At 52.3% G+C, this 14,092-nt stretch overlaps 1 protein-coding gene across 9 annotated transcripts in view; it reads right to left on the bottom strand.

Annotated features, from left to right (window-relative positions):
- Window positions 1–14,092, bottom strand: part of MAPK9 (mitogen-activated protein kinase 9) — a 56,401-nt gene that overhangs the window by 11,739 nt on the left and 30,570 nt on the right. For 7 of the 9 annotated variants that reach the window (XR_005214084.1, XR_005214085.1, XM_037817550.1 and 4 more), the window contains 2 exons: window positions 4,981–5,146; window positions 2,730–2,801 (listed from right to left, as the gene is read on the bottom strand). Coding sequence is in view for 7 of the 9 variants with exons in the window: in XM_037817550.1 (XP_037673478.1) it covers window positions 2,730–2,801; window positions 4,981–5,146 (238 nt within the window). In the remaining 2 variants the exon portion in view is untranslated. Of the gene's footprint in view, window positions 1–2,729; window positions 2,802–3,060; window positions 3,133–4,980; window positions 5,147–14,092 lie in introns of all 9 variants that reach the window. The other 2 variants (XM_037817551.1, XM_037817552.1) reach the window with 2 other exon arrangements.

Below are 14,092 nucleotides of genomic sequence, written 5' to 3'. Positions count from 1 at the left end.
CTGAAGAGTCCGCAGGTGTATGTCCAGTTCCTTGCTGCCCACTCTTGCACACACACACCCGTGTCAGGCTTTTCTCCCACTCCACGGAAACCACTCTCACCAAGGCTGCACCAGCACCGACTCCAACGACCAATTCCTGTCCTTATCGTTTTAGACTCGCTGGCAAATGTGCCAACGCTGACGCCCCTCCCTCTGTACATGTCCTCACAGGGTCCCGGGGCCCCTCGTCTCCTCCTCCACCACTGGCAGTGCCTCCCCATCTCCCTTCCCTCTCCACTCCCAAGCCCTTGCTACCAGTCTCCGGTGTTGGACACCAGTGACAACCTGCACGTTTTACTTCTCTGTCCCAATCCTCTCTCCTGACGGCCACTCGATGTTTCCACTTGCGTGTCTAATTGACATCTCAAAATCCTACGAGCAGGGATCTCAGGGCAGAGGTCCCCCTGCTCATACCTCCACAGCCACCACAGCCCCCAAACCCCACACTCCCTGCCTCAACCCTGGCCCTCGACACAGCGGCTGGAGTGACCCCTTCAAAACGCCAGCTGGACAAGGATCATTCTTATAGACTAAAGGGGGAGGGAAAGGGAAAAATAATCCAAACATGCCTGTTTGACATTCTGAGCGCCTGCATATCCTACAGTCATTTAACCCATGACCCCAGGGGCTCTCGTTTTACAGAAGGGGAGACCGAGCTCAGAGACGGCCAGAACTTTTCTCAAGGATGCACAGCTCCTGCACAGAGGACCCAGAACCCGCATCCAAGGTGGCCTCCTCATGGGCCACAGGGGGATGGGGGTTTCTTTCTACTCCAGGTCACAATCTAAAGCAAATCTCTGCTCATCCAGTCTTGCTTCCAGAATCTTTCTCTACCCCACAAATCTGCAGTGTAATGTCTGAAAATTTTGGCAGAATTTTCTGTGATTTTCAAGACTAGAATTAGGTGACCTTATATAAAAGACCGTTTATTACTGACACTGCAAAATGCTAAAATGTAAAGTGGAAATTTTAAATTATTAAATAATGCACTAAAGAGTCCTTTCTTTTTTGTACCTTCTGAAACTTAGTAAAACAAGGAAAGGCACAGAATGCCCAATCTCTGAGACAAACTGAACGTTGGATAGATACCTCTAAATTATTTGCTGTTAGATACATCCAGTTTTCCCCTGAAGACTATTTATTCACAGTCTGAAATAGGTGAATCTGACATAAGGCTCTGGAAAAGTACGAGGAAATCTATCAGGACAAAATAAAATGCTGTATTTAAACTTCACCTATGAGAAAATCTATGATGTGGACAACGTAAAGAAAGGTAGATGAAATGAAATGAATGAAATCTTTTCATTCCCAGTTTTTATGAAGAATTTATATTATTAGAAAACCACCCTCATAGAATTGTTAAAAAAAAAAACAAAACAGAAAAATTCTTTAATAAAATACACACAAAACACAGAGCTTGATTTCATTTAAAAACTACCATCAGTCAGCTAGGACAGGGCCCACTCTAAGTTTTCATAACAAAGAACAAAATTAAAGACTAATGAAAATAGTAAGTGGTCAGAACACAAATGAAAAAAAGTGAACGCAAAGAAACAGGTTAGGGTAAAAATTATTAAAGGTGGAAAAATGAGTACCTGAGGAAAAGAAAGGTATTGTAACTATTAAATTACCTATTCTTCTTTATGCCACGTGTCATTAATAGGACTTGTGGACCACAGTATAGTTGTAACTGTTTGCATTTTATATTTATTTAGAGTTTTCTGGTATGTCACAAAATAACTCTAGATTAATCTTTAAAAAAAATCTCTACTAAAAGTCAGAAGAGTAACAAACAAGAAAATTGAGATGTATTATTCCTCACAAAATTTTCATTCTAATATTTCTCATTTAGGTCTTACATAGTGTGCCTCATTTCTTACTTTGGGGCAAATATTTTAATGCATACTAATAACTGATGAAATAATATATTAATCATGCCAGCATACTGGCTATTATATTTAGATGGCAACCTTCCCAGTTAAATTAATTTAGTGAATTAGACAAAGAGCATTTTCATTTAAATATCAGAATATATCTGTCCAAGAGTAAACAATGACTTATATACACCAGCTATTTCTGATAGAACTAAGAGCTAATTTAGGCTGACTTAAACTCAGAGTCTCAATATCACACCCGTCCTCGAGCAGAGGAGCGCGTGGGGTGCACGGGCTGCGCCGGGGTGCGGGGTGCTGGGGCTGCGCGGGGCCGGGGTGGGGGGTGCTGGGGCTGCGCGGGGCCGGGGTGCGGGGTGCACGGGCTGCGCCGGGGCCGGGGTGCGGGGTGCTCGGGCTGCGCGGGGCCGGGGTGCGGGGTGCTGGGCTGCGCGGGGCCGGGGTGGGGGTGCTGGGGCTGGCGCGGGGCCGGGGTGCGGGGTGCTGGGGCTGCGCGGGGCCGGGGTGGGGGGTGTGCTGGGGCCTGCGCGGGGCAGGGGTGCGGGGTGCACGGGCTGCGCCGGGGCCGGGGTGCGGGGTGCTGGGGCTGCGCGGGGCCGGGGTGCGGGGTGCACGGGCTGCGCGGGGCCGGGGTGGGGGGTGCTCGGGCTGCGCCGGGCCGGGGTGCGGGGTGCTCGGGTTGCGCGGGGCCGGGGTGCGGGGTGCTCGGGCTGTGCCGGGCCGTGGGGCCTGTCCCCTCGGGCGCCCTGCGGCGGGAAGGCCCTGCTTCTGCGCTCACGGAGCGGCGGGGAAGGATACGGTCAGTGCCTTGGAATATCACACAACCTTTCACCAGTTCGCCCATGATGCAACCCACTGACCAGATATCAACTGAAAATAAAATGAAATGACAAGATTATGACGTGCCATGAACAAAACAAAGGTGAGGGACAGGAGCCTGCGCGCTGAGGGTGAGCTGCACGCACACGGCGGGAGGTCGCCGCTCTATTTTTAAGCTCTGGGGTTTAGGGCTCAGACTCCAGCTCCTTGGAGCTTAAACAAGAGCAAAACTCAACAGTGAGCAGTGCCCGCAGGGCCCCACGCCCCCCGCACCCCTCGCCTCGCGCCGGTCGCTCCCCGAGAAGGATACAGTCTCTTCCCGGGAACAGGACCTTATGAAGGACTATTTCCGCCAGGATGCACCCCACAGACCACAGGTCCACTACCAAACATCAGGCGGTTAAAGGGGGCCGCAGACCCCACAACCCACGCCCCCTCTCTGAGCCCCCTCCCCAGGATAAAGCTGCCCCGACAACGGACACGCCTGAAGTGGCCAGGTAAGGCTGCCCGCGGGACAGGGGCGCGGGGAGGGGGCGCGGCTGCACCCTGGGGCCCGGCTGCCGAGGACCCCCCTCCTGCTGGCCCCGCGGCACCCTGGGGCCCTTCTGCCGGGGACCCCTCCTGGCCCACTGCACCTGGAGCCTGGGCTGCACAGGCCGAGATATTTCGGGGACCTGCGGGGTGGGGGCGGCAGGGGATCTAACTTTCAGGGCCTCGAGGGGGACCACAGGAAGCCCACTTAAAGCAAAAACTAATTTCAGGTGACGTGGGCAGGAGTAAATGTGATTTTGCTCTTTTTGACAAATTTGAAGGAAGAAGAGTCTAAAAGAGCTTTGATATCATCAGCATAAGCTACATTTTGACGTTAAAAAATACCAATTTTGCACAAAAGGGAACATGCTGCTTTATTCTGTTCTATCAAGTTCAAAAACAAAACAAAACAAACAAACAAACAAAACTCAGCAGAGCCAATGGAGGGTGCTGGAACGGAGCAGCATGGCTGCCCGTGGGGTGAGCTGCGACAAGGGCGGGAGGCCCTGTGCCCTCCCTGTTTCCTGGCGAGGTGCTGGATGCAGGGATATACCCAGTTCTGCAAACTCGCCAAGCTGCAAGCTTGGCATCTGTGTACTTTTCTATGTGTATGTTGTCCTTTGATAAAAAGTTCAAAAATGTTTATTCCAAAAGTGGATTTTTAACAGTGAACTATGTTAGCACAGGTCATCGGGAGGGAAAGAGGGAGAGATTGGACAATCGATGCTTAAGGAGCACAGAAATTTCAAGGTGGATCAGGGTTTGGAAATGGATGGCACAGTTCTGCGTGGTGGCAGCTCAATACCGTAAGTGCAGTAAGCAAAGCGGAGTGTGAGTGTGTTTCGAATAGGAAGGGGGGAGTCGTATATGTCACCAGAAGGAAAGCCAGGGGATAAAAACTGGGACTGCATAACCCAGCAAAACCCAGAGTGGACAACGATGGTAGTTACCTGTATAAATATAAGAGAGTTCTTACATGAACTAGAACAAATGTATGTCACTAATACAAGGTGTTAACAGGGTGGCATATGGGAAAAGACACAATCAGTGTAAACTAAGGTCTATAGTTGCCAGCAACATTGTAAAATTCTTTCATTAATTGTAACAAAGGCTAAATGTCAACAATAGTGGGATATAAGGGGTATGGGATTTTTTTCTTCAGAAGAAACGAGAATGTTCTCATATTAACTGTAGTGGTAAATGCATAACTGTGATTATACCAACAGCCATTGGTTGTACACTTAGGATGGATTATACGGTGTGTGAATAAAACTGTTGTAATAATCGGGGAGGATAAGGGGTATGGGATGTTTTGAGTTTTCCTTTTGATTTTTATTTCCTTCCTTTTGGAGTAATGTAAATGTTCTAAAATTGACTGTGGTGATGAATGCGCAGCCCTGTGGTGATACTGTGAGCCAGTTTTTGTGTCCTTTGGATGGACTGTGTAGTGTGTGAGTATATCTCAATAAAAGTGCATTAAAAAAAGAGAATTTGGGGGAGCCCCAAACTAAAAAAAAAAAAAAAAAAAAAGTGACCTATTTTAAGCAAGGGGATTATTCCACGAATTATTTCCTTCCTCTGGACTACTCTACGGCTAAGACAGTCCCTGCATGGGAGTTCCAGGGAAAGTGAAACACCGACGACTTTTACACCCCGTTTTGCAGCCAGTGGCCCCTGCCCCCACCGGGCTGGCACTCACCGTTCTCCTTGTACCCCATCCCCAGGATGACCTCGGGGGCCCGGTAGTACCGCGTCACCACGTAGGGGGTCATCATGAAGTTGGTGCAGGCCGTGCGGGCCAGGCCGAAGTCGAGGATCTTCAGCGTGCAGTCGGACTTCACCACGATGTTGCTGGGCTTCAAGTCCTGGGGAGGGAACGGTTTTGGCTGCTGAAAGACCAGACCACGCTCTGGTCAGGGGCTGTGAGAGCTGGGCCTGCTGATGTGCACGGGGGTGGGAGAGTGCTGGGAGGGGCGGAAAGTCAGAGTCGAAACCACCAAGTTTAGAACTGCTTTGGAAAATTTCCCTCTCCAACTGTAACCCACACAAATGAGCTTTAGCTGGGCTGGAGGCCCCCTCCTCTGGCCGCTCCGTGGAAACCCTCGCGACCTCCCTTGTTTGAACCTTCTGACAGGATGGCAGGCCTGTGACTGCGCGTCCCTCCCACGTCACATCCCACCCCAGCCCCTCACCTCTCCCCCACGCCTCGTCTCCGTGAGGTCCTCCGACACCCCCTCCCCACGTCTTCTCACTGCGCCGTCCAACAGAAACGAGATGCAAGCCACGTACGTAATTTATAACTCTCTAGGAGCCACATCGAAGCATGAACAGAAACAGGTGAAATTAACTGCAACAACACATTTTACTCACCCCAACAAACCCATAACTTCCGAATTCAGTAAAACCTGAATTGCAAATGCGTAATGTTTAGGAAGGGCAAGGAGAATTTCACCAATGCCCCTGGGAGACGCCCCTCAGGCCCTCCGGCTCGCCCCAGCGCCCTGTGCAGGTAGCATCCTTTTCTGGGAGCGCACTGATCTGGAAAACGGCCGGAAGGGCTGCCGCCTGCACCCGAGTCAGCTGCTGTGCAAAGGGTAAAGCCGGGAAAGGCTCAGCCCCAGCCTCAAACCAGGGCCTTAGGAATCAGCATCGCAGCTAAGACAACGAAACCCTTTGTTTCCAGTTCCCTTTCTGAAAACCAGAGATGATGGCAAAAATGGGCCTTTCTGAAAGGAAGAAACGTAAATTACTAACAGATAAAACGATGCTCAACTCCACACGCACAAGTGTGCACACACACACGCGAGGCCCACCCTCAGGCCCTCCAGCGGCAGTGATGCCAACAGTGGCCACGTCCACTGCGGACGGAGAAACTGAACTAGTCCTTCCTTACACCGTCAGTGGCAATGTCAAGAGGCGCCTTCTTTTCAGGAGGGTTGCTTTTTCAAAATTCAAAATGTACATACCTTCCCACCTAGCAGTCCCTGGAGCACAACCTGGACTAGATAACAGCTCAGCCTTGCACACCAGGTGCCTCGTGCAGCGCCGCTTCCAAAGCCACCAACAGAGCAGTGGGGAATCCTCTCACAGGCTGCTCGCTTGCCGGCGCCAGGAAACTCGGGGTGCATTAGAGAAAAGGCCCCCTCAGGACACTTCCATGTCAAACGACTGTCGTGATACACGGATTTAGTTGGAACAGCCGCTTCACTGCCACCCGCTGGGAAGCCGTAGTAAGACATGATCCCAGATGTTGACACCCTGTGCCGGGGCCCCCAGAGGAGGAGGGGCGGCCCCACTCAGTGTTACCCCAGGAAAATGCATGAAGGGCTAAAGCTAAAGCTGCCGTTATGCAAAATACCAGAAATGGATTGGCTTCTATAAAGGAGACTTACTAGGTTACAAACTCACAGTTCTAAGGCCATAAAAGTGTCCAAACCAAGGCATCAATGAGAGGACATCCTCACCAAGGAAAGGCCGATGGCATCTGGGGTTCCTCTGTCAGCTGGGAAGGCACGGGGCTGGCGTCTGCTGGTCCTTTGCTCCCAGGTTGTGTTTCAAAATGGCTTTCTCCAAAATGTCTCTGGGCTTCTGTCTCTCTTAGCTTCTCTTTCTTTCAGCTCATGTGCATCTTTGCTTGTTCTCCTGGGGCATTTCTAAGTATCTGGGATCCTCTCTTAGCTTTTCCAGGGCCAACTCTGGGCTTCATCTCTTAGCTCAGCATCTCTAAACATCCTTCTGTCTGCATCTCCAAGTGTCAGTGCCTGTGTCAGCTCTTAGCTTCGCTTAAGTCCTCCAGTGAACCAATCAAGACTCACCCTGAGTGGGCAGGGCCACACCTCTGTGGAATGATCCAATCAAAAGGTCTCGCCCACAGTTGGGTGGGTCACATCTCCATGGACACACTCAATCAAAAGGTCTCACCCCACAAGACTGGGTTAAATGATCACGGCTCTTCTGGGGTCTGTAATAGCTTCAAACCGGCACAGCCAACTAAAGAGAATTGTGCCCCCTCAACTCGTGAAAATCACTCCAAAGAAGAAACACAAATTAAAATAAAAGGGATACCTCCAGGGACCTCCAAAACGTGTCCTGCAGATTTCTTGCCTCCCACAAAGCAGCTGCGCTCGGGTCAACTCTTACATCCTGCACTCTCCACCACGGGCTGCTCTTGGCCAACGTGCGGTGCAGCAGTGGCCCCGACAGGCCCTTCCCGGGGATGCGGGACCCTCTGGGCTGACTGGGATCGAGGCTCCCGGGCCCGGCCACGGCTTTCCCGGCCCTGCACTGCGGGCTGAGGCCCTGTCCTCTCCTCTCCTGTCCCTCAAGGGCCTTCCTTTCCTGGAAGCTCCTGCAGGGCTGGCGCTGCCTCGGCACCTGCTTCTCTGAAGACCTGACCCGATGCAGGTGGCACCAGGGACAGTCTGGGAAAGGGGTGGGTGGGGACCTGGGACTGCCTCGCTCGCCTCCTGGCAGGAGCAGACGCCATCCTGGACTGTGGGGACAGGGATGCATCCTGGTGCAGCAACGGCCCAGGCGCTCGAGACTTCCCAGCTGCCGCCTGGAAAGCCGTCCCGGTGGAGGGCAGCAAGTCAGGCACGGTCCACAGGGACGGACGGCAGACGGGCTGCCCCTGCCCAGCAATGCACGGTGACGTGAGAGCCCGTGGGGCGCTGTGTGGACCTTGTTGCCCTGTGGAGGAGCAGCCGCGGCCGTGCACAGAGCTCCAGGCACCTGAGCATCAGCCCAGGCAGGTCCATCAGGTGAGGGCTGGGGGCACCATGAGAAACAGGCTGAGCCGGTGGGTGGCTCCCCGGGGACCCTGTCGAGGTGGCTGCTGCTCCCTGGGACAAGCGGGCACCTCCGCTGGGCTGGAAGATGCACTCCAGGTGCTCCCCCCCCGGGGTTAACCCCCGTATAACCACGCTGGACCCGGTGAGGGAAGGGCGTGTGCACAGACGCGGCCTGCACCCCTGGGGGAGGATTCTGGGGGTGCTTCATCGAGGCTTCACTGAGGCTGCCAGGATGTGCGACTGGATACGCAGGGATCGCTGACTTTACCATGAACCATGGATTGTACACTTCGGAGGATTATCTGGCACGTGAATATATCTCAAAATTGCATTAAAAAAAAAAATAAAAGAATCACTGACTTGGAGGCCCTTTTCCTGGGACACACAATTTACCCCTGGCGAGGACTCTAGGCACGAGCCCAGCCTAGGCTCGGGAGGCCCTTAGATGCCTGGAGTAAGGGATGTGCAGGGTCACTGACGTGGAAGGGCCTGCAGGAAGGACAAGAGGCCGAGGGAGGAGGGAAAGCTGGGACGGGATATCAAGTACGGCCCGAGACCCGCTAGAAGACGGTAACATGGGATGAGGGCCCGCCCAGCTGTAACCCAGACCCGCTGGCAGCACGTGGACCCCGGAGGCCAGGCCCACGGGGGCTGGGGGGACGGTGGACTGAGCATGGCGCCCCCAGGGTAGCTGGCAAGTGCCACAAAACACCTGTGGCCAAAAACAGGCAGGAGCGGGGAGCAGGAGGCTGAGGTGGTCAGGCCAAGAAACCCTCACCATCCCTCACTCTACTTCCAGATCCGAGCCCACTGACTGACGCGGTCTCCCAGGAAGAAGGACCCTGCGAATCGCGGAGAGTGGAGACTGTTTTGACTTCTCTAGTCCTTCCCTGCAGGTACCAACAGCCACTTCCTCAGGTGCCTACACCAGGGAAAGGAGAGTCACTGCTGGGCACAGCCTCCGAGTTGACATGGATCATGGAGACCCAAAGCTTCATCACACTCCCGTCCTTGGAGGCAACAAACGGAGTCCTGGCGAGAATCCCACCCAGCAAGCCCACTGGTGGCTGTTCCCCCACTGCCCGTGTGTGACTGGAATTGACAGAGTCGGCAGGAAGATTCCCCACCTTGACTCGCTGAGGTGTTGTATGGTGGAGAAGGTCAAGTGGAAACGTGAAACTGTCCCCATCGAGATAATAAATAAAAAATACGTTATCCTGAGGATGGGCTGAGGAGGGTGGAGACGAGAGCCACCCCGGAAACCGAAAGGATGCGGGGATGGTAGACCTGGTCCCGTTTCAGTTTAATTCACTAGTCCAGCCCCTGAGGAAACCGGCTGGATCTGGAGAATGACCGTAGACCACATACTGGCATGGACGTGAGGCCGGGGAGGGCTCGGTGCTCCATGCGTCTGCTTCCTGCCCCGTGAGAACCGCAGCCGGCCCCACACGGCCCTGCAGCCCCGGCAACCAGGCCCAAACCCCCGATAAGCACCCGAACGATCCTTCCTAGAGAAACTGGGGGCCCCACAGAAAAGACCTCGAGAGAGAAACCCCTCAGGCCGCCCTCCCGCCCCACGTACGGAGCACCCTCCAGTCGGCCTTCTCACTGCTAATTATGAACAGAAGGCAAAGGATCACCCAGCGTTTGGGAAAAGCCTCTCGCATGGCAGGAGAGACCAGAACACAGTTAAAAAAAAAAAAAAAAACCCCGAGAAAGACAGGCAATGCAGGGAACAAAAACACTTCAAAAAAAAATTTATCCTTGGACAGATAAGACAGCGCATCCACTCGACTAGATCCAAGGGCGCCGAGAGGAGAGAGGGACAGAACAGAGGAGAGAAGGCATTCGGAAGGAAACGATACAAACAAATTTCCCAGAACCTTACAATGAGGTTCCAGACCACAGGGCCCACTAAGTGCCTGGCACGATTAACGGAAAAGTTCCCACGGGGAGAGGCATATCCATCCTAACATTTCAGGAATGTTAGGAATAAAGAAACAACTTTACAATTTTCCAGAGATTAAAAACAAACGAACAAACAGGGCACTTAACAAAGGCCCAGGCGTCCGAGTGGCCACGCTGGACGCTGCAACGTGACGGGGCGATGCATTCATCGTTCTGAGGACAAACGCTCCGTGACAGAGAGTTTTATATCAGCTGAAACCATGGGCAGACCAGCACCAGCTGGGGGTGTCCTCTGTCCCCACTGGCTTCTCTTCGAGCCTTTTTAGCTGCAGGTCATGGAACCGGAGCACGTGCGGAAAACAGACTCTTGTCCTTCAGACACACTCTCAACACCAGGATCAGAGGTCACCTCCCTCGGCTCCAAGACTACAAGGACGAGGAGGCATCGGAAGCAAATCAAAGGTGAAAGCTCCTTCAATAAGGAAGATCCGGCGTAAAATCCACTCCACCACGTGCGGACAGCCGTCCAGCCAGCCAGCTGCACCAGGCCAAGTCAACCCTCCCCGCTCGGGTCCCCACCTCTCCCCTCCCACTCCGATGAGTCTCCCTCAACCCTCGGGTCGGGAGACAGATCCGAGCCTGGCCACTTGTCTCCCTGCCAGTCAATGTCGCAATAAAACTCTTTCTTTTCTCAAATTCCTGATGTCATAGTATTGGTCTCTGTGTGTGTCAGGCAGCGAGCCCTTGCTCGGTGGGGTGGTTTGGAGCCGTTATGTCCCCCAGAAAAGGCCACGTTCCTTTAATCCCTCCACGTGGGTGCAGACCTATTGTACGTGGGACCTTTTGGTTCAATTGAGATGTGACCCAGCCCATTTGGGTGGATCTTAAACCTTTACTGGAGTCCTTTACGAGAGGATGAGAGAGATGAAACCAGGAGAAGCTGAGAAAAAGCCCCTGGAGGAGCCGAGAGAACTGCTGAAGTCGGGAGCCGAAAGCAACAAAACCCAGGAGAGGAGGGCCAGCAGACGCCAGCCGTGTGCCTTCCCTTCTGGCAGAGGAGCCCCGGATGCCAGCAGCCTGTCTTCGGAGTCCAGGTATCGTCCTGTTGATGCCCTGAGTTGGACATTTTCATGGCCTTAGAACTGTAAATTGTAAGCTAGTAAATTTCCACTGTGAAAGCAAACCATTTCTGGTATGTTGCATTCTGGCAGCTTTAGCAAACCGGAACACTCAGTAACACAGCCCAACTATCAATCACATGAGAAGGCAGAAGAAAGAGGTTCAGACGTTCGAGGTCTCAGAAAGTTCATCTCCCATGCACCGTATTTAAGGAAGCTTTTGGAAGATGCCTTCTACCTAAACAACCCGAGAGAGAGAGAAAGACGAGGGCCGGGAAGCAGGGAATCCCACGCAGAGAGGGGTGACGGAAATCCCCGGGAAACGGTGGAGGGAGATCCAGGATAACCCGTTTGCATCAGGTATGGGAAGGGCCAGCCCAGATGAGCTCTAGGAGATACCTTCTGGAGAAAATGAAACTGATGAAAAACCCAAGACAGCCAGCGCATCGAGAGACGTAGGCACCTGGCAGAAAGCTTAGGGTTAAACCAGTGCTTGGAAGACAGGAAACCCATCCTCCTGTCCCCAACAACAACAAAAGCCCAAACACCCAACTCCAAAACCAAAACATAATGAACTCCAGGGACAAAAAGTTGAAAATAAAGGAAACACAATCCTGGCACCAATACAAGGCTCAGCTATAAAAAGCACCTATGCAGTCACAATACTGTAAAACACTGAATCCTGATCCAACCACGCTCCTTTAGGGCAGTCCTGGCAGGCTGGGGGGCCGGGAAAGGCGGGGAGTGGGGGTGGGCTTGGTGAAAGAGGGCTCAGCGAACCCCATGCCCCAGGCCGAGGAAAGGGCAAGGCTGTGATCTAATCCTGTTATCTGGAGACATATGGAGACGGGCATCCAAACGATCAGCCAAGAGAAGTGAGAGGGTTTGCTTCTGGGGAGAGAGAAATAAGAGGTGGGGAGGTGGAGGGCTCTGTTTTTTTTTAAATAAATATTTTTAAAGCTGTTTGACCCTTGATTAAAAAAAACCAAAAGAACACAATTTGCAAAAACAGTTACACACAACATGATCTCATTTTTAAAAAATGAAAATTCAAAAGGACATGCATATAACAGGTCTGTCGGCACGGCACAGGCACGCACAGACGTGTCAGCATGAAGCCACGGAGGAAACCCCCTGGCCCGTTACCACTGGCTGCCCCCGGTGGCCGTGGAGGGCACAGGTACTTCCCTTTCTTGTCAGTTGTTGAATGATATAAAGTAAAAAGTGGTGGGGTTGTGAGTGTTTTACTTTTCAATAAATTTTATGCTTAGTATGAAACGACTTTAGTAAGCACAATTCTAAGCGTGGATCTACGTGTATGGTCTCACGTCCAGGAAAAAGGACTGGAAGGGTTACTCTGCGCGGTTAAAACGGTAAATGGTTAACCAACAGCTAACCACCCCATGGGGGCGGGCAGTTAGGGAGGGAGAGGCCTTCTGCTTTCGGCTCTGCACACCTGTGCATGGCTGAAACTCTCCCACGCTGAGCACACATCACTTTCACGCGTGAACACAAGTGCTCTCAGGAGACCAACAGGCCCGTGAGGCCATGACGCAGGAGGGTAGGAGACGATGGGGAGGAAGCAGCAGGGACAGTGGTGGACAGGATCGAGAGGTGCCCAGCGGTACCATTTTCTTAGGCGTTTTCGGGTTTCCAGACACTCCTTTGGACACTGTCTGTGCCGGTTTGAATCTATTATGTACCCCCCCACCCCCGCCAAGCCATGTTCCTTAATGTAATCTTGTGGGGCTGACTTAGTAGTCTGATTAGGGTGGAACCTTTTGATTGAGGGCTTCCATGGAGATGTGACTCACCCAACTGTAGGTGAGACCTTTGACTGAATTATTTCCATGGAGGTGTGACCCTGTCCAGTCAGAGTGGGTCTCGACTGGCTCACTGCAGTCCTTAGAGAGCTGAGAGCCGACTCAGACACTGACACTTGGAGACACTTGGAGATGCGGACAGAAGGATGTCTGGAGATGCTGAGCTAAGAGATGAAGCCCAGAGTTTGCCCCGGAGAAGCTGAGAGAGGACCCCAAGATGCCTAGAGAGAAGCGCAAGGACGCACAGGAGCGGAGAGAGAGAAGCTAAGAGAGAAGGAAGCCCAGGGACATTTTGGAGAAAGCCATTTTGAGACCAGAACCTGGGAGCAAAGGACCAGCAGACACCAGCCACGTGCCTTCTCGGCTGACAGGTGTTCCCGACACCATCGGCCTTTCTCAGTGAAGTGTCCTCTTGTTGATGCCTTAGTTTGGACACTTTAATGGCCTTAGGACTGTAAATTTGTAACCAAATAACCTCCCTTTATAAAATCAGATCCATTTCTGGTATTTTGCGTAATGGCAGCTTTAGCAAACTGGAACACTGTGTGACTCAAGTGAACCCAAGACGTAGAGAACCAAATATTCACCGAGCAGATGTCTGAATGTTGCAGCTTTCACTGTGTCTGATGAGAGAAGGACATTGCTTTCTCACTTACTTACAGGCCTGAGGGAAGACACAAGGTGGCAAACGGTTTTCCCTTACAAAATTAACATGACCTAACATCTGGGCAATCACTCTAAATCATAAATGTAATCCAAAGGTCTGTGAAAATTTTAGGAAGAGATATGGAAATGGTGTGTTGGGAAATTTTTTATTTTTAATAGTAAATGAATTAATATTCCTGAAGCAAATCTGCCAATGTAATGCATTATTCTAACTGAACACCTGGTGGCAGCAAAAGGCAGCATTTTAAATAGCAGCTGCTTTCTGTGGAGGAGCTGATCAGTGAGCCAGCCCAAGGGGGCTGACGCTGACCCCAGGCCACAGGCCTGCTGGCCAGGAGAGGCCCGGGGGGCACTGGCAGGTGTGAAGGAGCTGACACTACCCCACCACCTAAACCCCTTGTCCGTGTTGGCAGGCTTCACCATTCCTGTCTCACCATTACAGCCCCTTCCTGCCACGCACATTTCCAGTTCAGAGAAAACAGGGCTTCTCGCTGCTGGAAAACAGT

Source organism: Choloepus didactylus, chromosome 24, assembly GCF_015220235.1.
Source record: "Choloepus didactylus isolate mChoDid1 chromosome 24, mChoDid1.pri, whole genome shotgun sequence".
NCBI lineage: Eukaryota > Metazoa > Chordata > Mammalia > Pilosa > Megalonychidae > Choloepus > Choloepus didactylus.
This window is presented reverse-complemented; position numbering and strand designations above follow the sequence as displayed.